The sequence below is a fragment of the Xenia sp. Carnegie-2017 genome, unplaced genomic scaffold (assembly GCF_021976095.1).
Source record: "Xenia sp. Carnegie-2017 unplaced genomic scaffold, XeniaSp_v1 HiC_scaffold_4, whole genome shotgun sequence".
Taxonomy (NCBI): Eukaryota; Metazoa; Cnidaria; class Anthozoa; order Malacalcyonacea; family Xeniidae; genus Xenia; species Xenia sp. Carnegie-2017.
This window is the reverse complement of record NW_025813504.1, coordinates 5,328,815-5,353,817: the sequence shown is the minus strand read 5'-3', so window position 1 is coordinate 5,353,817 and position 25,003 is coordinate 5,328,815. Positions and strand designations below refer to the sequence as shown.

The 25,003-nt window shown below is 34.5% G+C and overlaps 2 protein-coding genes across 2 annotated transcripts in view; both read left to right on the top strand.

Moving 5' to 3' along the window:
* LOC124455396 overlaps window positions 1–9,211 on the top strand; it is a 19,460-nt gene extending 10,249 nt beyond the window's left edge. The window contains exons 2-6 of the mRNA XM_047006046.1: window positions 1,687–1,745; window positions 7,571–7,633; window positions 7,748–7,806; window positions 8,017–8,778; window positions 8,987–9,211. Coding sequence (XP_046862002.1) covers window positions 1,715–1,745; window positions 7,571–7,633; window positions 7,748–7,806; window positions 8,017–8,778; window positions 8,987–9,028 — 957 coding nt within the window. The 5' untranslated portion in view covers window positions 1,687–1,714 and the 3' untranslated portion in view covers window positions 9,029–9,211. The remainder of the gene's footprint in view (window positions 1–1,686; window positions 1,746–7,570; window positions 7,634–7,747; window positions 7,807–8,016; window positions 8,779–8,986) is intronic.
* On the top strand, window positions 9,039–25,003 carry LOC124455394. The gene is made up of 3 exons (XM_047006044.1): window positions 9,039–9,210; window positions 17,951–18,396; window positions 20,939–25,003. Exons 2-3 carry the CDS (start codon window positions 18,138–18,140, stop codon window positions 24,232–24,234), a joined length of 3,555 nt encoding a protein of 1,184 aa, XP_046862000.1. The 5' UTR covers window positions 9,039–9,210; window positions 17,951–18,137; the 3' UTR covers window positions 24,235–25,003.

Here is a 25,003-nt window from a genome sequence, read left to right as displayed (position 1 = left end):
TCCCGGCTATCACCATAGTGAAATGGTGACTCCTGCACTTGGGACACAGGACGTACGGTTACACAATGTATGGATTGTATTGTAGAGTCATCACAGTGCTCAAACCTATAAAGGTGAGCTTTGCATATCGCGAACACGGTGAACGTCTCCATATGAGACTCTCTACACCATCCGACAGTGCTCAAACAACGCACGCGCAGTGAGCGTAATATACAAAGTGTATTACAATGTGCCCCCCGGCTATCATAGTGAAACAGTGACTCCTGCATTTGGGACACAGGACTTACGGTTGACTCAGCACTTTTCAGAATATTTTCATGCACAATATTTGGGAAAGTATTGCCCAAAAGAAAAAGTGGTAATATAGTTTTTCTATCATCTTTAGCTTTTGTTTAAGAATATACAGGGAAATTGCAGATTTCTCTGAACTTTTTTTTCTACCGACGACGTCAGCAAACACGACATTCGCAGAACTCGTTTAAATGTAAAATATGAGCTGGCCCTATATCAAAATTTTGTGTTTCTAGGCATATTAAGAATGTGAGAAAGTTTCATACTTGTATCATCAAAGTGAACGGTTAGGTGTTTTTTTTGTCATTAACAGCTGGACTATTTGAGGTGTTTGATTACAAATGTTGTCGAGGAAATGGAAATTACGAAAGTATTGTTTCGAGTAGAAGAGTAATTTTAGGTCCCATACATACGTATTCGGATATATGATGAGCTCAGAGCATTTCCAATTTATAGGAGCTTAAAATTGAAAATTTGAATTTTGTGTAAGAAATTACAAACGAGTGTCATTTGGAATGAGAACCTGCAATCCCACTCAGCGTTTTAGTGATTTTACAACATGTTTATTACATTGAAATGGAGAACATAGAGTTTTTAGTAAACATTGAATTGAGAGATAAACTTTTTTTTACAATATCACAGTGCAGACTTACCAAATCTAGTTGTCTGTACAAAAGTCTTGTTCAATGTTGGAATTTTCAATGAAAAAAGCTTGATCATTCACTGAAATTTCATCTGCCAATCTAAAAGATACATTTTATTTCTTTTCCCTTAAATAACGAACACTCCCTTTAAGCATATAGCTACACCCGGTTTATAGCTATACGAATTTTCCAATTCGACAATTTTTTATTTCTTCATTAATTTAATCGTTCTGTAAACTATCCAATATGGAATTAAAATGCATGAAATAGGGACAAAACTGACGATAGTTAATATATATTCTTATAAACCTTTGTTTACTTGATGGCTTTACTCAAAGCTATATCTCACCGTTCATTATTATAAACTTTTTCACTTTGACTTTAACGGTAATTCTACAAAATAAATTTAACTCTATAAATCCATGGAAAGTTTTTGACTTATACTTATATTAGCTTCTAGTATCTTGAACCACTTTTTCTTACTGTTTGTATAAAATTTGCCAAACTTATTGACCTCAATTGTTATATTCATTTTCTACATTTCCAAAGCTTTGCGCAAAACTTTAGTCTCATTCTTAAATATAAACGCAGTTTTCGGTTAAACTTTTTTTACAATATCAAAGTGCAGACTAACCAAGTTTGGTTATTTATACTAAAGTCTTGTTTAATGTTGGAATTTTTAATTAAAAAGCTTGATCACTCACTGAAATTTCGTCTACCAATATGAAAGACACATTTTATTTCTTTTCAGCTTCATATGCGGTCTGTGGATTATAGACATGGCTACGAATTCTTCAGCGCCAAAATATGGTAAAACATTTAAATTGTTTATTTCTTTGTTAGAAATTACAAGAAAACCGCATGAATTTTTTACGTAGCTACATCGATCATTCATGTTTAAGAGATAAGCATAAGCTTTTGAAATAAGCAATTAATACCAGAGCCCTCTATTGGTAAGAGTTGGGATATGTGTTGTTCTCTGGTTTGCAAACGTTAATTGGACGATATCAGTCACATGATTGATTTTCGCCATTTTCGTTCGTAATTTTGAAATTTGAACTAATGTTTATACGGCGATTATTACAAGTTTCTTTGCATTTTGAGAAAATAGTTTGATTTTCTGGAGATATGGCTATAATAATTGATTATTTGATAGCTAAAACATTTAACTACATATCACCAAAATCATGGAATCGGGAAAGAACAAAGAAATGGCTTTATGATAGATTGGATTGCGCATAGTGACCATTGTGTCGAACTGCTTTTGACCTAAAGGTTCATATACGAAGATTGTTTTCGAGTAAAAAATCATTGGAAAAGTTCGTCCTAATGCTAAAGATTTAATAGTTTTCTTACATAAAAAGCCCGCACTTTATAGAAAGATTATGACTTATCATTATATTCTGAAATGACTCTAATTTACAAGCTCTTAACCACTTCAACAAACAATTATGGCTAATCTAATATGTGAAAATAATATACTTTCGAATATTGTATGTTGTATGCTTAGGAAATTTTTTGAAAGTATAGTATCAGTAATCATAAATAAGATATTTACTGAAACAGCTAGGTAAAATACATTATTTAGAATGCAATATACATTGCTGTCTGTCCTTTAAACCAGAGTATGTTCAATCGGCTTATCAATGATTTGGTCTGGTTTTTAAATAATCCATGATTTGGTGTGGTCTTTGGTCTTTATAATTTGGAAAAACATGCAGGAGTTTAGTCATTACTCAACTTATTAATTTTTTAAGCTAGATTAAAAATTGGATCAGACTCATATTCAATATCAAAGTCTGTACAAACAGTAGCATTTCTAGCAAACAAAACTGTTCTTCAACAACAGAATCGTTTTATGATGCACAAACAATAATTTCCTTTTCAACAAATACTTTCTACATGAGAATTCAAATTTAGCTACAGTCACAGTTTCGCAAACAATAAAGAAATAATTTATATTAGAAGCAAAATTTCATGAATACAGTGCCTCAACACAAAACTTTATCCAACTATGGATAACACTGATTCAATGGCAGACACAGCTTAAGTCAAAATAAATTATAGCAGCACAGTTGTAAATTTAAAATACTTTTTTGTTTTACAATAAGATTATTAGTGATGAATTTCTAGTTAAGTTGTCTCTACGGGTTTGAAATATAAATACAATAAAAAGTGAGTTGCAGTGATTTATTTTGACTTCCCTTATACCTAGCACCTAGCCATTGATTCAGATCTGGAGATATGTGTAGTAAAGTGTTTTCCCTGCCAAGAATATGCAACCGAAATGTCGAGTATTTTCTTTAAAACAAATATCTTGGAGCTGTTGTCGAAAACTGCCAGAATATACGTTCACACATACGTTGAAACGCCTAGCAGTGAGTCACGATTAGTTTCAAAGCATGAACTATTCAACCACGAAAGTAGCTCAAATCCATAAAATTGAGTTTGGTTTGCATTAATTATTTACAAAAACGCCAAAAGCTTGATTCTGGTTCCATTATAGTTAAAATTTTCATTAAACAAGGCGGAATTGCTTTATTATTTTGCTCATTTAGCCAATTTTACACAATTTCGTTATAAGTTCAACTTGAAAGTAGGAACGAAATTGTCCCAACTCGTAATACAATGGTCAATGTGGTCATAGTTGCGTTCACTCCCCCCTCTATGCTGAGTTGCAAGAAAGTTGCTGGTAAACTGGTACCTCCCGTGAGGTACGTTTTCCTTAAATAAGGGTTGTGAGGATGGTTGAAAGTTAAACACTTTAATTATTTACATGAATATATAATAGTCCAGGCGGTGAGTGAGGTAGGTATCACCCGAGCGGGTAATTTACAGGAGTAAGACTATCTACACCAGTTTTTGGCGTAGAACACGAATCCGCATGTTATTCAGTCCGACAAGGCTGCTTTTAAGAGTTATTTCCAGATATTGCGCAATGAAGCCTCATTTTCATGCAAAATCAAACGTTTTTAAGATTGAGCTATTATTATTAATAAAAACACAGACGTGATACCTACCTATTAATAATAATATTAAAAAGACGTATACTGGACCAGTTTTAGAATTAGAAGTGCAGTATAATTCAAATGGCAAGACCCCACCCCCCCCCTCCCCCCGATATAGCCTAGTTTTCATGCAAACATATTGTAATTTGATATAAATCTTAACATTAAATGTAAATCAACACTACTAGTTTTGATGTAGTTTCTTAAATAATTCAAATCACATACAGTACCTATAGCTGTATCATTCGTCGTCGTCTGAACTGCAGCTGTCTTCTTGGTCATCACTTTCCTCATCGCTTTCCTCATCACGTTCGACAAGTAGCTCGGCAACGTCGTCAGGATATGCTTCGGCGATCAATCGATGTTCAAGTTCGGGAGCCAACCATGGAACTGGGGATCCTCAATGCCATAATTGGATGCTGTGCTTTTCTCCAAAGCCTGGCCACATAGTTAGCTCTGGTCACGTGCTTTCGTAGGCTGCTGCTACATGGTGGTAAGAGAAAGGTCAACTACTTTACGCTCTTTGTTCATCTTTTCCAGAAAATAGCTGACCTTGCCTCGTTAACGTGTTCGATTTTCTTCTCTCCATACAAGAAGCATACAAATCTTTCCATGGCAATAAACATCTCCTCAGGAACATGCATTTCCATTCCCAACCGGCAAAATGTCCAAGAACTCTGCATCTTTGCTCACTTGTTTCCAACAGAAAGGCTTGCCTTTACGCAGAAAGCTTGCCACATAATCATTTCAGGTAAATGCATGGAGGCCAACTAATGCTTTCTTTTGTTGATTAGTTAGACTACACACGTTCAAATGAAGGAGCTTTCGCGTCTTTCCAGAACCGTTGTCGATGTAGATTGCCACATTGCTGATTGGCTCCATTCCAAGTAAATTATGGGAATATCGATGTCGTCGGAACTTGATCGTACCACACAGGCTATTTGTTGACCATCGCTATGGTAGGATGCATGCTGAATCAAACACGATCTTAGTATCAGCCTCTTCGTGGTCTGTTGATAGTTCTCTTACACAAGAAGAACCGTTTTCTGTTATATTCAGGTAGGCGTTCCCCCTAGCGAAGTATACAACACGTTGTCCTAGTTGGTTCCTATTTTGAACCCACACTTCTTCGATAAGCTCAAAAAGTCGCTCCTTGTTGTCTCCGTTACCAAGGAACTTCTTGAAATCAGCTGGTACGCGCACATTCGCACTTCTAATAACAAACTTGTCGCCATCACCTCGAAGGTCTCGTTCACTGTTCTTTATCGAACGATTCCTGTACGTATCACATGCAACGTAAACGATGTTATACCGCATTGGAAGATCTGACAACAGTCGTAAAACAACATCTTTAAACATGTTCGGTACCTTCACCATACTTCGAATAATAGCTGCTAGAATATAGATTCTATGAGCATATTGATCGTGTGTAGTCTAACTAATCAACAAAAGAAAGCATTAGTTGGCCTCCATGCATTTACCTGAAATGATTATGTGGCAAGCTTTCTGCGTAAAGGCAAGCCTTTCTGTTGGAAACAAGTGAGCAAAGATCTAGAGTTCTTGGACATTTTTTGCCGGTTGGGAATGGAAATGCATATTCCAGAGGAGATGTTTATTGCCATGGAAAGATTTGTATGCTTCTTGTATGGAGAGAAGAAAATCGAACACGTTAACGAGGCAAGGTCAGCTATTTTCTGGAAAAAGATGAACAAAGAGCGTAAAGTAATTGACCTTTCTCTCTTACCACCATGTAGCAGCAGCTTACGAAAGCACGTGACCAGAGCTAACTATGTGGCCAGGCTTTGGAGAAAAGCACAGCATCCAATTATGGCATTGGAAGATCCCCAGTTCCATGGTTGGCTCCCGAACTTGAACATCGATTGGATCGCCGAAGCAAATCCTGACGACGTTGCGGAGTTACTTGTCGAACGTGATGAGGAAAGCGATGAGGAAAGTGATGACCAAGAAGACAGCTGCAGTTGAGATGACGACGAATGATACAGCTATAGGTACTGTATGTGATTCGAATTATTTAAGAAACTACATCAAAACTAGTAGTGTTGATTTACATTTAATGTTAAGATTTATATCAAATTACAATATGTTTGCATGAAAACTAGGCTATATCGGGGGGAGGGGGGGGTGGGGTCTTGCCATTTGAATTATACTGCAATTCTAATTCTAAAACTGGTCCAGTATACGTCTTTTTAATATTATTATTAATAGGTAGGTATCACGTCTGTGTTTTTATTAATAATAATAGCTAAATCTTAAAAACGTTTGATTTTGCATGAAAATGAGGCTTCATTGCGCAATATCTGGAAATAACTCTTAAAAGCAGCCTTGCCAGACTGAATAACATGCGGATTCGTGTTCTACGCCAAAAACTGGTCTAGATAGTCCTACTCCCGTAAATTACCCGCTCAGGTGATACCTACCTCACTCACCGCCTGGACTATAATATATAATGTGTGATATATACTAATATGGAATGATGATGTATATAAATATATGATGTATAATGGAAAATATAAATATATAATGTATGTATGATATATATTATACATGTATAATATGCATGAAAAACAATACTGCAGTGTACGCATTAGCATTTGACTTATGGACTATTGCGTAGGTTAACAATGCATGAACTAGCATAAGATAACTAAAGATCTAATACAAGATAATACCAAAGATGTCATGAGTAATATCTGAAAATATAATTTGTAAGTATACCATATACATGCATTTGAGTTCACTCAAATCTGTGAGTTGTAATTTAAGTGCATTATAATTTACTATTTAAGTTAGTTACTTAATTTTATTATTAAGTAATACCCATTATTACATAATGACCAAGATGTAAGGCAATTATAAAGTGAGGAACAAACTATATCAAATTTGTATCAAATTAACAAACTACAAAATATGATGAATAAAAGCTGAGGAAAATTATAAAGTAATTCTGTCAAAAAATTCCGTTCCTCACTAAATCACTTGGTCGTTTTGAAAATATTGAGATAGGCGTACAGTGATTTATTGAAGAAAACACATTGGCCCATGGCAAAATTGTATGCATTATTAACATGCATACAATAAGAACATATGGATAAGCTGTATAAAAGTCACTACAAATAAAGCGATTAACCATTTCCAACTAAGCCGATTCATTGACTGTTCATATGACGTTGTACATCTTCTGACGTTGTTGTGCTCGTTACTAATTAAGCACTGCACTGTCATTACCACTTAGAGAAACTGCAAAGAGCATATTGCTATTTTGGTGAAATTAACCCACCTTAATGAGTCAATTTTACTTTATATTTCAAACCATATTTCACAAGTTTTTCTGTGTACATCACAGCATTCCAATGGAATGTTTTGTAAAATAATGAAATAAATATAAAGTTATTCTTTAACATACGGCTTATTGTCGAGTTAGTTGGTCTATAACTTCAATTGCATTTTTTAATTTTTTATGCTTATGCCTATTTCAACGTCAAGTAAATATGCCATTCATTGTTTGAACAAATGGCCACCATTCGTGCATTGCTAGCTACAAATGTGATCAGGTTTCTAAAAGTATTTGATTATTGTTCTCCATAATGTTTTTTTTACCATTTGTAGACTTTAAGAAATTGTTGGAGTGGACAAATGGAGACAAATACAACCTCCAAGTCAGTACGAAAGGTATGTATTCATTAGTACTAAAAATTTTTGCTCTCAGAATATTTCAATTTTATTTAAATTTTGATTGACGATTCTTGGCTGTCTTTGTTGTGACATTTATATTTTTATATACAGCTTTTTACAATATACTTGATGAAAACCAGAAACGAAGGGAATACATAAAAAGTGAACAGGTATTGTACCACTTTCTTTTTTAACTAAACTGTTTTCTCGATTAGATGTTAGTAAGCCAGAACAAACATTAAGCTCAACAAAACATTGCATGTTCGGGAGATCTAGCAACTCGATTGGATTAGATTTGAGATCAGTACGCGAATAACCACTGAGTACATCAAACATCTTTTGTTACTCTTACATTATGTGATGTGTATTTTTATTTTCAGCTGAATTCCAAACAACTCCTAAATATTTCAAAACGAGCTTTTGAAAGAGAAGAGTTAAATGTTGCAGAAACGTTTATTGGCAAGGCAATACAAAAACAAAAGGTTGAGGATGCTTCAAGTAAAAGTAACCCGGAGTTATACTATCACTTGGCCGAGATTCTACAGCAGAAAGCGACTGAAGGTAACTTGCAACAACTTGAGAGACAAAAACTATTACTGCACGCCACAGTGCTTTATAATTTTGTGAAAAATTGTTTGAACAAAATCGCAGAAGAAAGTGAGTTTACCACAAACATTTCAAAGCGTATACCTGAGAAAGTCTTGGATGCTCAACAGAGCCTTATTAAAACGGCTGGAGGGAACTCGTTTAGGTGTAAATTTAATTGGGATAGTAAAAAAAAAGCTTTGAAAGAACTACGAGAAGAGACCAAGAGTAGTTTGGAAGACATAAATGCTAAATACGATGCTGAAACAGGAAGTGATGAAGACCTTAGGAAAATGTTTATCAAACAAACACCCGAGGTAAAGGATTTGTTCAAAAAGGTTGCAACCAGGGTAAAACAGCTTGTAATAGAAATCATTGAAGAATGTCTGGATGTGTTGGGGAAGCCACCATGCAACTATGAAGTTATACTACTTGGATCTTTGGCAAGAGAAGAGATGACACCATACTCAGATATAGAGTGGGCAATACTAACTAGCTCTGAAGATGAGGAATGTAAAACTTTCTTTCGCAGTTTGACAAACCTTGTTCATTTCCAGGTAAGCAAAATAATAAAATCTTTCTTCAATTTCACCTGGAATATTGTTAAGAAACTACTATGATATATATTAGCCTTTCCAGCGTATTGAAGGTAACGAGATTAATTTTCAACAAAATAGCTTTCTTTGTCGCCAGATAATTAGTCTTTTGATATAAAATATCACTCAAGTATAGAAACATATTCTCCTCCAACATCATTGATTACAGATTATCAACCTTGGAGACCATTTTGCCTGTAAACGATATTGAAGTGTTAAGAGGAGATTGGTTTTATGATGATGTGACACCTCGTGGACTCTCTTTTGATGCTTTTCTTCCTCAAGCATGCAAGACACCTTGGGGAAATTCTCTGGATTTTGAGCTTATTCATACTCCTGCGACAATGGCAAATTTTCAGAGTGAATACTGGTACAAGAAGCATCCACACTTAGGTAGGTTTTTTTAGAAAATTGTGCGTCCTTCTGCTGACAAAAATTTTTAAAACATTATTAATATAAAACTCTTTGACAAAGGAATAAATCCTACAACCACGTGATTTCCGTTACGATCACATGGCAAATTCATTTTTGCTGATCCATGTACATGCAAACTGGAGGTTTAAAAAGGTTTGGTTGCTCGTAGGTCTAAACATGTGTAAGTATAAGAACTATTTCTCCCAACATTATTATACCTACTTTCCCAATTATTTTATATTCTCGAAAAGACTCGAACACTGTTTTCCTGCAATTGGCTTCTCTGTAGAACGGATTCTCGAAAAATCAAAATATATTTTTCAGCTCTTTAATATTTGCTGCCTCGTCCCAGCGTGACATCACATTAATTTTGACATAACTCAATCTAGTCCCTCTAATTGACACAAATATTTTCCATGCCCATAGTATCAGAGGAGCTTCAACCTCTGCTGCTAAAGCAGTTAACATATACTCAAAATGGCGGATGTTTCTGTTGCTAAGGAAAAGACGTGCGTTTCAAAATCGAAGAAAAACATTACAAAAAAATTCGCTTGTAATTTAAAAAATAATTTAAATCTTTTAACGTTTTCTGGCAATGATTTGATACCGAGAGTCTCTAAAAGTGTTTGTTTTAAACGATCTACAAATGTCAGGTAGATGGTCGTCAGCACGTGGTGATACGCTACATTTTACAAATGCAGTGTATAGTCTAAAGTGGAATAGTTCTTCGGATAAAAAGCTCTTAATAGTTGATGACGATGAAAATAATCAATTAGCAGCCACTCTAGCCAGCTTTGCATCAACGAATGCCCCTGCTCAAAACGAAGTAAAAACACCGAAGCACGTGGACGACGCTAACACTGACTCTGCTAAAAATGAGGCCAATCGGAAAATTATACTATCCAAAAATAACATCAATTATAACGAGGAACTTTTGAAAATAGCGAATTCAATAAATGAACTGAAAACAAACCAACAAGCAGAATGCTTCAAAGCGAAACAACGCCCAAATGACTTGAAAAAAGTCATTGCATCGCTAGTTGAAGACAAAAAGAATATGGTGGCGAAAATCGAAGTCCTTGAATATCTTGTGAAAGAGCTTACGGCAGAAAATACCACCATTAAAAATATTTTAGAAGTCAAACAAAATAATTGGATCAATTGAGAAAATGAATATATATACGAATAAAAACAGCTCGATCCCACCAACAGATTCTAAACCGACCACTGATGGTACTTTTACTCTGTCTAATACGTTTCAAGTTCTCGCCAATAAGAATATATGTCCCTCTCCGAAGAAAGAAAGTCAGATTCGGAATCAAATTGATGAATATAAATCTTTCCATGAATCCAAATTTGAAGTGATACAAAAAAAAATCAAGGCGTAGAACACCCCCTTTCATTAAAAAAGCCAACTTTAAACGAAAAATTTAGAGCGAAGACTAAGACCTTGATTTTTGGGGACTCAATGGTGAGACACATACATTAACCAGCCAAAGATTCAAAGAGCAGCGCGTGCGTACCGTACTGACAAACAGTGGAGAAAAAGCAAAGGACGTCCATACCAAAATGAAAGAAACACTACGGAATGAAAATTATAATTCATATATTATCCATGTGGGTACAAACAATCTGGTGAGTGAAGATGCTGAAAGTGCTGTATCCAAAATGTGAGCTAATAGTTGATTCCAAAAAAGTCAAAAATGTTGCTGTATAATTAAAAGGCATGATGGCCGTGTTCAACCATACAACCTGACTAAATTTAGTAAATTGATTAGTGATATGTGTATACAAGACAACCTAGCATTTATAAATAATGACAAAATTGATAAGAGCCTGCTATACAAGTCCAATCTTCATTTAAACAGGGCTGGTGATAAAGCATCGAGGAGTGCATTTTGCACTTATCTTAAGTCAGCAAGTAATGGCCAAAATAAGCATTTTTAGACCAAAATTATCTGAGAAAAAAGTGCAACGATTATCTGCAGTTTGTACGTCAAACATTGAGGAAGGTCCAACTATTTAAAAACCAAATTCTATTAAAGCAAGTAGCAATTTTCTATATGATCTTAACAAGGTTTCTAGCAAAAGGGGTTTTAAATGGTTTTGCTGAACATAGTCAGTCTCCCAAAAAGTATTGATGAGATAAGGTGCTCCTTATCAAAGGGTCATATTGATTTAATAGCCTTTAACGAAACTAGGCTTGACTCAACCATTAGCGATGGTTTGATGCATGTAACTGCATATGATTTAATCCGAAAAGACCGATCAAGGTATGGTGGTGGTGTTTACATTTATTTACGGAATACTATAAAATATAAAATAAGAAATGACCTACTCCCATCAAATGTAGAAGCAATTTGCATTGAAATTATTAAACCACAAAGTAAACCATTTTTAGTTGCCACAATTTACAGGTCCCCCCGGTGCTCCTTCTGAGTTTTTTAATGAATTTAAAAAAATATATAGAGTCAATGGATGATGAAAATCGAGAAATGTACATATTAGGTGATCTAAATTGTGACATGCTAAAACCATGTGATCAAATGTTAGACAAAACAATGAAACTTAAATCACTTTACGAAAACTATCAGCTTATTCAATTAATCAATCAGGCTACACGAGTCACAAAATGCAACAAAAGTCTGATTGACCACATAGTCACAAATACTCCCTAAAAAATATCTGAATCAGGAGTTATTTACACAGGTATTAGGGACAATGATATGATTTTTGCAATCAGGAAAATTCCCGTACCAAAAAGTGACAACATAATGGAAATAAGGAACATGTAAAACTTTATTAAGAAAACGTTTCTTGATGAACTCAGGGAGCAACCATGGGATTTTATATATTTCTTCCCGCAAGATACTAATGCGTTGTGGGAAAAGTGGAAAGGTCTTAAATTCCTTGAGATTTTTGAAAAATATGAATCCATTCAAAATAAAAAGATTCGAGGAAAAAATCTTCCGTGGATGACAAATGACATAAATAAAAATGCGAGACTATTTGGGGCACAAGGCAATGAAAACAAATTTAGAAACAGACTGGCTGTGTTACAAGAAAAGCAGGAATAAAGTATATATTAAACTAAAATATGCAATAAAAGAGTATTTACTCTTCAAAGATTGTTGGTCAAAAACAAAACCCTAAACAGGCCTGGAAAACTATTAATAATTTATTGGGAAAACAAAAGAATGAAACAGTTATAAATGAATTGATTATCAATGACAATACTTTTATAACCTCAGAAAGCATAGCAGAGGGCCTTAATACATATTTTTCTAATTTTGGCCCAAAACTTGCAGAAGAAGAATTTTGAGAATTATATAAATACAACTAAATCAGAGTTTGCTGCCTTTCAGCTATCTACTGTCTATAATGTGTACCATCTCATTTGTGGACTTTCTGCAAATAAGGCTACAGGTTGTGATGAAATTTCATGTAAAATTTTAAAACTAGCTGCACCTATCATATCTGAAACATGAACCTATATTTTCAATCAGTGCATAACTTTATCTGACTTCCCAGATGAGTGGAAAACTGCAAGATCTCTATACCTCTTTACTAAAATGGACTTCGTAATTTGCCTGGAAACTATAGACCAATTTCAGTTCTTCCAGTTGTCTATAAAATCATTGAATGTATACTATAGGATCAACTCTACAATTACTTTCCTAAATCTGAAATCCTAAGTGATTGTCAATTTGGGTACAGAAAATCCCATTCAACAACAACTGCATTAATTGACTGTACAAATGATTGGTACACATACATGGACAAAATGTTGCTCAACCTTGTACTCCAAATTGATCTAAAAAAGGCCTTTGACACTGTAAACAAACTGTGACAGCAAACAAACTTAGTTCAAAATTAACCAAGGCAGAATATTTGATCATAGGCTCGAAACAAATGATCAGAATTTTTTTACCTCTAATTTACATATTGCAAGTGGCAATTATAAATAGAATTTATGAGTCAAAAGTATGGGTTGAATAAGTGACCAACCCTTATCTTGGAAGAGTAACACTAATAAAATTTTCATAAAGTAGCAGCCGTTATTTTTGCACTTAGAAAATTAAAGGAATACACAGACAAACACTTATCTCTATTTATAATGCCCTGGTACATCCTTACTTCACATATTGCTGTAAATTTTGGGGTGTATTAAGGGAAACTAAGTCCAAAAGACTACAAAAGCTTCAAAACAGAGCTGCAAAAATTATCATAAGCATGAACAATGATGTCGATCATTGTAACGCACTACAAGAAATGAAGTGAGAACCTCTTGAAATACTTAGAAAAAAAGCTGAAGCAAAGCTGATGTTTAAATTATTAAAAAATGCAGCACAAAATTAACTTACTAGATTGTTTACCTATAGAAAAGACATCACTGATTACAATCTACGCAATATTACAAGTTGTCTGAATGCCTAGTACTAACTCCTTAAAAAAAAGCTTTGCGTATGATGGGGCTTCTGTTTGGAATCCAATTCCAGCAGAAATCAGAAATAGCAAAAGCGTGTCACTTTTTCAAAAGAAAATTGCTGCTTGCATTTTATGATTTAGTTTAACATGTAACTAATTAAACTAAACTATGTAAATTAAACTAAACGATGTAAATATTTAAACTTATCTTTCTCTACTATAGTTATTTTAATTCTTAGAGAATTTTGTAATTGCTTTTGAACAAAAGCACGCCCCTCATGGAAATCAAACCTAGTTGACGAGGCCAACGTGTCAAAATAAAGATTTTCATTCATTCATTCACTCATTCATTCATTCATTGAATTAATACTATCATGAATGCAGCTGGTTGAACACATGCTTCAACATTTAGCAAAATCTTTTACAATCCAATGACTTCAGAGGCAACTACCAACTCTGAAAATTTTGATCATACTTTACTACAGTCATTTAATATCGATTAGATAAGATTATGTTGGTAATTAAAGTTACTTGTTTGGTTGCTCTTTCGTGCTTTTTATAAAGAATTCGTAGTTCTGTGCTCATGGCCTTTTTTGACATGACCAATGGTGAAGTAGAACAGTAGTTTTCGGAACTATAAATTTTGTTTCAAAATACTACGGGTTTCAACACTATAGTTTTTGACTCAAAAAACTATAGTTTATTTTTGTAAGGGTCAACCTATATTCTTGTCAAATCTCGGTTTGTTTGTGTCTGTTGGTGTATATTTTTTTCGGGGAGTAAGATTTTTACGGTTTGAGAGAGCGCACAATCACAACAAAGTATTCAAAAAGTTTGTTTGGCTTTAAGTATGGAATCCGCACTGATGTACCACAAACAACAACGTATTTCTAATACGGTAAATACTAAAATCCCCTGAGAGATCATCAAAATTAATTATATCTCGTTTGGCAAATAACACATGAAACTTTAATCAGCATGCCATATTGCCAGTTTCATATTTATTTGCATTGTTTATCTGCTCTGGTTACTATTTTTGGGTGAGGAAAATGTTAAGCATATATTTATTTTCTTTCGAGTTTTTATGATTACGTTTAATATTGGTACATTGAACTAAAATACATGTAGAACGATAATTCTTATAGTTTTGTCCCATGATTGGTTGAAGCCAGACATGCAGTTAAAATTTGTCAAATTCCTCCCTTATATGCATTATTGGTGTTTTTTCAATAGCTGATGTTTGTTTAGCTTCTTGCAAGTAGAAAAACGTAAAAAATGATTTAATGTCATTTTTTCGACAAATTTTGCACATTAAAACTGCATCTAACAAAATTAGCTCATTCGCAGAAAAATATTTTCGAGGAGAAATATATTTAGCAAGAATCTAGGACGATCGATCGACGAACTAATACAAGTCTTCATGACAGAACTGAATGCTGAAAAATATGAATGCTATATAAAACATATTTAAATATTCATAGCACTTTATACAACTTGATCGTGTATGATTGGTGTACTTTTACGTTTTAATAACGCTCCAGTGATATATTTTGTTTAACGACACACAATTTTTCATTGTGTATTTCATTATTGTTTTTCATCAACTATCAAGATATGCATTGTTTTCATTTTCTTTTTCTCTCATTACTTGCTTTACACAGACAAAAAAGGACGCCAGCTCTGGCATTAACGCTGTGTACAATGTTGTGTGTGAAAATCCGGTACAGTGCATATATCTCAGTATAAGTTTTGTGTCTAAATTGCTGTCCTGTTTTATTGGATACAGCATATGCTGAAGGCACATCTGCAAGTCGTAATGATAATTGTAGCTATGTTATAAAATTGGGCGAATCGATCGCAAATTATTAGATTTTACTATGTTCAATTTTACAGAATTTTTAGTCATGGCACTTTACAGGCACTGTCATTTTTTGGAATCATCACTACGAAATGAGTTCAATGGGTATCAAAAAATTTGAAACACACTGCAAATATAAAAGTATTTGTAGAATTTTCGTGAACAGTAGCTATCTCTCAATCTTTTCTCAACCATTTTTTCCTCTTAAATAAAATGTTCTTTGTAAAATAATGCTTGACTTTTGAAATTTAGAATTAAAAAGTTATTTTATATAATTTCGTAAAAGCACTATTGCCAATACACATTTAATATAAACGACAACTTTTTTGAAAATAGACATGTTTCGACATCTCATGATGCCATCTTCAGTATGGGTGAAATAATAGGTGATACAGGGTTTATATAAAAGTAATACGATACATAAATTACAACAATAAAAAGGAAATAAGATAAATTAATGAGGAGCGTCCGAGCGTATTATAAACTAAATATTGTATTGAATTTAAAAACTTGAACATTGAGGTCAGGGTTAGTTTTGTTGATGTGGAGTGCTTCTTTGATTTTAAGGGTGAATGAGGTGTCGGCAGTGTCGATGATTTTGAAACAGGAGGGTGAATAGTTGGTTTTGCATGAGTGAGATTTAAGGTGTCGGTAGATATGAGAGTTTTTGTCTGTTGTGGTATGTTCCCTGATTCTGGTGGATAAATGGCGCTTAGTTTCGCCAATGTATCGGGAATTACATCCCGCGCAATTGAATTCATATACCACCATAGATTTAATTTAATCAGGGATTGGGTCTTTGAATGAGAAAAGGTTTTTGATTTTGAATGATGTGAAAATTAGTCGAATGTCAATATCTGTACAGAAGCGTTTCATAATGTTTGTAAGTCTGCGTTGTGTGTGTCGTGAGTAATGTCCGATGTTTGGTAGTTTGAAGTATAGAGTTGTTATTTTGGAATTTTCATTTGTGTTGGTTGTGATCGTCGTGTCAGGAGTTTCGGTGTCTAGGTTGAGGTTGTTGCTATGTTTGTTGTCGAGATATCGTTTTACGGTTCTGTTAATAAAGTGAAGTGGGAAAGAGTTTCGTCTTAGAGTGGATGTGATGTTTTTTATGTCTCGTTGAAAGCCATTGTTCGTATTGTTAAGTTTGTATGCTCTGTCGATTAGTGTGCGCATAAGTCCGGTTTTGTATGAAAGTGGTGTGAAACTAAAATAGTTCGTCAGAAGTCCTGTGTATGTTAGTTTGAGGTATGTAGATGTTGTACAGCTGTCGTGAGATTTTGTTAGTAAAATGTCAAGAAATGGCAGTTGATCTTGTTGTTCAGTTTCAAAGAAAATCTAATGTTTGCGTGCTGTGTGTTAATGTAATTATAAAACTTCATGGCCTCAGTTTCGTTAGTAAAACACAAAAAATATCGTCAACGTATCTGCGGTAAAATAGTGGTTTAGTGTCGTTGTAGTTGTTTAGCCAGTTTCGTTCATGTGAGCCCATGAAAATGTTAGCAAGTATGGGTGCTAAGGGAGAGCCCATCGCAACACCGTCCGTTTGGTCATAAAATTTTCCATTAAATAAAAAATGTGTCTGTGCTGTTGCTATTAAAAACAGCTGTGGGGTTGTGAGCGAATATTTAGTCGATTGCTAGGTTGATGGTTTCAGTAAGTGGTATGTTAGTAAATTGGCTTTCAACGTCGTAGGAGATGAAGAATTTGTGAATAACAACTCTATACTTCAAACTACCATACATCGGACATTACTCACGACACACACAACGCAGACTTACAAACATTATGAAACGCTTCTGTACAGATATTGACATTCGACTAATTTTCACATCATTCAAAATCAAAAACCTTTTCTCATTCAAAGACCCAATCCCTCATTCAATTAAATCTATGGTGGTATATGAATTCAATTGCGCGGGATGTAATTCCCGATACATTGGCGAAACTAAGCGCCATTTATCCACCAGAATCAGGAACATACCACAACAGACAAAACTCTCATATCTACCGACACTTTTAAATCTCACTCATGCAAAACCAACTATTCACCCTCCTGTTTCAAAATCAGCGACCGCCGACACCTCATTCACCCTTAAAATCAGAAGCACTCCACATCAACAAAACTAACCCTGACCTCAATGTTCAAGTTTTTAAATTTAATACAATATTTAGTTTATAATACGCTCGGACGCTCCTCATTAATCTATCTTATTTCCTTTTTATTGTTGTAATTTATGTATCATATTACTTTTATATAAACCCTGTACCACCTATTATTTCACCCATACTGAAGATGGCATCATGAGATGTCGAAACATATCTATTTTCAAAAAAGTTGTCGTTAATATTAAATGTGTATTTTATATAAATAATATTAATATTTGAATTCTTCATTTTCATTATGAAATAATTCAATGAATTATTTATTAGGAGATATTTTGCTGACTGTTGCGCCACTCCAAGACGACCAACAAACGTTATTGGGCGAATACAAAGCAATTATTGGCAAGATTTTACGTGAACCCCATGATATAGTTGGTTGTACTAAAACAACACTGTACTATCTAGCAGAGGACGTTGCATTCTATCAAAGGATGTTGATCGATACGGGAAAACGATGTTGGACAGCCATCAAGCATTCGATGGAAAGGAGTATGATGTAAAAAAGGAGATTTATCGATTGAATGATCGCGTCATCGTAGGATTTTCGATGGTTTTTGGTATCACCACAAATGGCTCCTTTAAGATTGTTGATGATTTGTGTGAAAGGAAGGTGATATGCTCTAGTGCAAAAGATAACCTTGCAAGTGCTTTAGCAATTTCACTAAAATTTAAGCTTTATAATGACCTTTTAGCGGAAAAACAGGACGAGGCAGGTAAGACAAGATCTAATAATTCCAACAATAAAACAGGACCGGTAAACAACAGATTATTTGCTTACGATACAACAAGAAAAGAAGAGCTGTTTCATTTTTTCTATGTATCAACTCCACTGTATGAAATGCTGCAAGAGTTTTGTGACGACAGGATTGACTCAAATGATTTTGAGCGCAATTTGTTTTTTGATTGCTCTGATAGAGTTAAAGGACACATACATTGTCGAATGTTAAACTACGTTGCTGCATTAGATTGTTATAAGTGTGCGCTTAAATTTGACCCTGGAAACATTAACTTAGTAATTAAACACATGAGGATTGACTTTATATTGGGCATAGGGTCTGACGACGTTTCTTTGATTGAAGAGAAATTCAAAGCTTTACTTCAAGAGATACATAAAAAAGCTGCTGAGGGCAAAGACAGCAAACGTAAAAGAGACTTCTTAGACCAATTAGTTGATATGCATCTGTTACACGCATCATATTGTGTAAGCCAAGGGAATATGAAAAATGCAATAACAAGTCTTGAGGAATGCAACAATATAGAATCTGATATTAGTGAGTTACAAAATTAAACGTGCGAGTGAAACTTATAAATACATCTCAAATCCGAATCACGCAGGAAGAATTTGATGAGATAATATATCAACTCACTGCATTGATAAAGGACGAAGGTAACAGCGTCATGGGAATAATATGGCTGAACGAATTAGGACAATTTCTAATGCATCAAGACAAGATTGGTGAAGCTTACCAGTGCTTGAAAAGAGCATTGTTGATGGGGCGTATTATTTTTGGTGATAGCATCAACTTTCATGTTCTATGGACTTTGTTCATGCTTGGGAGGGTTTGCTTTTGCTTATTTATGTACGAGGAGGCTAAGTTCTACTTTTCACTAATTCTTAAATCACTTGTGTCATCAGAGGAGCAAATTATCTTTGTCATAGAAAACAAGTCAGTCATCAACTAGCTATGATCAATACCTTCACAGACAACCACGTGGAGGCGATCACCTTCTTCGAGAATTCTTTAGATATTAGCAACAAAAAGAAAATAGAAATGAACCAGGGAAGAACAAAAGTAGACCTTATGATTGACTGTTTGACACATTGTGGATTGGCTACTATTTGGTTCAAATTAGGTGAAAAAGAAAAAGCATGGGAGTCAGCGTTAAGTGCTAATGATTGTCTGGACAATATCATACATCCCCAACATGAAGTATTACTTGTGTGTATTGTGTCAAAAACCTTAATGGACTTAGGCATGAGTGACGAAGCAATGTTATTGCTGATGCAGGGACTTGCTAGGGAACAAGATGCTGTTTTGAAGGAGAAATATCTGAGTTCTCTTGGAAAATTATGTTTCCAAAAAGGGTTTATGGAAGATGCAAAATGCCATTACACAAAATCTTTAGAAATATTGAAATCTGAGCATGGAAATACGCCAAAAATCGTAGAAAGGCTTCTAAATATCACTGAACTGTTAATAGACAATAAAAACCCGTCAGAAGCGTTTACCTACATGTCTGATACTTTAAAATATGTATCGGCCTTGGTTGATAACAGCGATAAATGCAATTACTTAATAAAGATGGTTGATAACTGGGAAAAGATTGGTGATTATGACGAAGCCCTACATTGCTTGGAGCAAGCAGTCAAAGTTTGTCAATCATCTAAGAAAAATGCACGGGAGGTAGCAATCGTTGAATTTGATTTGCATATTAAATTTAGTGACCTTGTGGAGAAAAATTTTACGAGATCTCTGTCAAAGGGTGAAAGAAGCTTTGATAAACAAATCATAAACGCGCAACGGCTGCACTATGACAGAGCTGGCAATGTCTTACGACAACAATTAGCGGTCGGTCAGTTTAACTCTCAAACTATTTCCTTGTTTTTACTACTTGCATCCAAATATCATTCTATTGATTTTGTTGAAAAAGAGAAACTTTTGCTTAAAGCTTTGCAGATGAGCGAAGTAATATACGGATCTGAGAATACGAACGAGCAAGTCGCTTCTATACTGATTGAACTAGCAGACATTTACATTTTGAAAAAGGATTATGAAAATGCAGTGAACTTTTTCGAGCGCTCCTTACAAATAGAAATGAAATTGCATTGTTTAGATCCTTACCATTCAAACATCATCCAACAAATTTCTCTGCTGAAGGTATTTTTGTTTGTGTATCCTGAATGGAAAAATTTGAAAACTACTCTGCAGCAAGTTCTTATTTTCTTGGAAAAGCACAGCAGAGAAGAAGCGCTAATGAACAGTGTTAGAAAAGCAATCTGTTTTTCAGACATGGCGCTCTTGTGCTGTTTTTCAGACGATTTAAAAAAAGCAGAGACGCTCAACAAAATCGCTAGAGATATTTTTACAACAATCAAACAGAACGAGTTCCCCCAAGATATCATTCTTGAAGCGAAAAAAATCTGCGGTCTTAATGATGTCTTGATTGGACACTTAACAAATGCTTCAGATGAGGTGTTCATTACTCTCCATAAATCTATACATATACTCGGAGAAATGTTTTCTTCTCTTCCAGAAACCGTTTACTTCTCAAACAAAGAAACAGTTCAAACCAGTGGTGTTTACAAATATACGTTATACAACCAAGCTGTTTTGCTTGATAGTAACGTTTCTGGCAAGTATTTCCAAGGCGATGCTTCAATGGAGATGTCTTTGCATTCGAAGATAATAAAACTGAACTCTAATTTAAAGAATGTTTCTGTTAATGCAGAAGCAATAACTGAAAAAGAACATTTAGCAACATTCCAAATTGCTTCAAGAGAAAAACTTCAAGAATATGATTCTCCGAACCATTTACCAAAACATATGCACAACAAAGACTGTGAATTCCTGACCGTTTCGATAAAATCGCATGCAAATCAATTAAACATCACCGACAAAAATGATATAGCCTACACTGTCGACAAAAATAATCCTAAAAATACCAACGTGAATCAATCTCTTTACATAAAAGATAAGTCAGGCGTTGATAAGAGTTTAAAGGAATCAAAAGCAGATGTCGAAAATATTATCTCTGTGACAGATTCTATTCTGCATAACTACATGAAAGGTGATTTAGAAACAGCTTATCAACTCATTGAAGATTCTCGGGAGCTTTTGTTTACGTCATTTTCATTTGATGATCAAATTCAGTTTTTACTGAATAGAGCGGAAAATGCAAAAACAAATAAAGACATTTCTGCTCTAATCGGCTCAGTAGATCTTGCCTCAAAATCCTTCAATACGGGAAATTCTAAGCCTGAGGCCAAATTTTTTAAGCTAAATGGAGAATGTCAACTGTACATGAAAAATTATAGAACGGCAGAGATCAGTTTTAATCAAGCAGTTGGTTTTCATCGTTCAGCCACAACAGGGTTGGGCTTTCATCATTATTTCGAATACGCAGAGACACTGATTGGCTTAGTCAAAAGTCGTCTGGTTTTCAATAAATTGGAGGAAGCTTTGTGCACATGCGAGGAAGGTATAGCAATAATATCTTCCATTGAAACTCAATTGATGACATCTAGATTGCTTGTACAGTTATTCTATCTTGCTGCGAAATGTAAGTTTCAAATAAGTAAAAACTTAACTCTCGAAGATAATCTCAAACAAGTCATGATATTTTGCCAACATGCATTAGAAACGAGTGAATTTGTGGACCGCTTGACTGGTACAAATGATCTTACGGAGGAGCTTGCCATTGGAAACGGAGAGTTTTTTGCTTTAAAATGTGAAATCAGGCTTCTAATGGCATCGACACTTTTGCGACAAAAAAAATTAGAAGAGGCGCAAAAAATTGCAAAAGATTTGAACGAATTTTTGCAAAACCTTTTTGTTGTTTTTGAAATGTTCTCGAAAGACACGTGGCCGTCTGGAAAAAATGATTTTATAACAATACAATGTTCTTTGTTTTCCTTAAATGGAAGGGCTTTGGTGATCTCCAATGAAACAGAGGATGCATTGATCAATCTTAAGAAGTCCTTGGCAATCGTTTTTACTTTACCCTCTGTGCAAGCAGTTGTAACTGTGGAAGAAATCATCACATTGATTGATGCAATTACTGTAATCGCTGCAAAAACTTCAATAAAAAAGTCATGCAGTCCTCTTCAGGAAGCTCTTAAAATATGCAAGAGTAAATTTCTTGAAGAAAATGAAAATTTAGAAAAACTTTGGAAATTCTTTGATAGTTTAGGGAATATCTACGTCAATAAAAATCGAAATGTGGAAGCTATTATTGTTTACGAAGCCGGATTATTGCTTGCTGACTGTTTGGAAGATGCCAGTGAAAGTCGTGGACAAACGTTACTAAATCTTGCAAATGCACATCGATTACGAGCTATCAATGATGATGTACAGCCAAACGTATCAGAAAAACATGGCTTGGCCGAAAAATACTATCAAACCCCGAATGGCTTTGGTACTGAAAACAGCAGCGTGTTCAAACATATTATGTACGCTTACTTCCTTTATGATGAATGCCGATTTAGAGAAGCTGAGATGATTTTAAAGCAAACTGTTGAAGATGACAAATTGTGGTCTAGAGAAGTTTTTTGCGAATACTCCCAACGAATTCTTTTTGGATCTGATATTCAATTTTATGTGGAGTCTTTCGGAGAATTACATACAAACATGGGAAACTTGGCTTACTCCTTACTGGTACGCGTGTATGTTCAGCTTGGGAACAAAAGAGAAGCAGTTATATCGTTTGATAAACTGTCTACAGAGGGCAGAGATTTACAGACTGGTTTAGGCATTACAACTGTATGCCTTTCTTATCTACTTGAAAAGAGTGAGAAATATTTGGTGTCTCTTATTGAAGAACCTGGGAAGTTATCGTTTGACGAATCTGATTTTCCACTATCGACGGAAAATTTGGCAAAAGTGTACTACGAGTTAGGTGAATATGCATTCACCTTAAATATGTGTGTAACTGCAAGGAAGTTCACATTTTTATCAACAGAATGCCAACTTTCAATGGCACGTCTTGAAGGAAATGCTTCGGTTATGTTTGCTGAAAGTGACACACGTCATCCCTATAAAACATTTCTTCATTTACTGCAACAACAAGAAAAGATTTTCAATAAATCGTTCGATGATCAACATGCCATTCTTTCCCAGTACTCGTTTCCTAAACCATACTTCATTTACTCTTCACTAGCCAGGATGCTGGACGACAAAAAGATAGATAATAAAATAGCATGCTATGAGCATTGCCTACGTATGGATAGAGGCTATGACATTGACCAGAACATGGTAGGAACATTAACAGAGCTTTATCAAGCAAAGGCATTTACAGAAGGCAAAAATGATAAGATCGTCTATCAGTCCTGGATGGAAAAAGCTCAAACCTGTTTTCAGAAATTGCTTGAAAGAAAAATTAAAATGACTCCTTTCGTAGAGATAGTTTATGCATCATTCCTCAAACGAATAAAACGCTTCGATGAAGCTATTTTTCTTCTTGAGCAAATAATAAGTAAGGACAAAGATGATTGGTCTATAACGTTCTCTGAAGTTGACGTGCCTTTGTTTGGAGTCTATGTAGCGCAGGAAATTAAAGCTAGAGTAAAATTGTCTTTGCCAAAACAAATTTTCGTTTATTATCAAACGGTTCTAGTTTATTTGGAAAGCGGTAATTTGGAAAATGCTAAAGAATGTGCACTTCGAATGGAGACATATGTCAACAGCCTTACATATGATACCATTGTTCACTCTTTTCTTGGGTACACATTTAAAGAGATTGGAAAAAAACAAAAGGCACAGGAAATACTTCAGTTAGTGCTGAACAAAGAGCCTGACAACGAGCCCGTAAAACTGGCCTTGGTAGAATTTTGAACGCTCGAAATAAGCGTAGTGAGTTAACGCTGTATAGACATGAAATGATTGCACAATATATTCACACGATTTTTTATCTCATATATGATGGACTTGCAATTCAAGACACATTTTAGCTATGAATAACACTCAAAAGATTTTCTCAATTATAAAAAATATGTAGCACCGGAACAGAACAACACATAGAAACAGGAACTTAAAATTTCTCAAAAGCATCGAATTTGCTTATTAAACTTTGTTCAGATAGTTAACAATAAAAATCGGTAACGTCGTCGTTACTGCCGTTGCGAGGAAGACTGAAGAATTTGAGCAATTTCAAAACTCCTCCTGTGTTGTAGAAATTGGGCTCGAGAGGACAGGTTTATTTTGAAATAGAACATTTCTATGGTCACTGCATGCACAAATGCAATTAATGTATTTCTAATCACCTACTTTTCTATTTTATTCTTAACTTTATCGTATATACTTAATGTAAAAACCATTCAGTAAGTAATTCATGCAAGTACTTATTGTAAAATTATCCAGTTGAAAAATTTTAACACTAACCAAATCATGATTACTTCTGTCATGGAAGATATTACAACCTTTACACAGCCCTGCAAAGGATTGATGACTAGCTTGTTACAAGTAATGACTCTTTATCAGGGGTGGATCTAGGGTATGTCAAATCATTCGCACGACTGACGTTTATAGTTCAAAAATTACTTATCAAATTTAATGATTACTATGTTTTTATGATCATTAAATTCCCGATTTATAATCGTTCGAA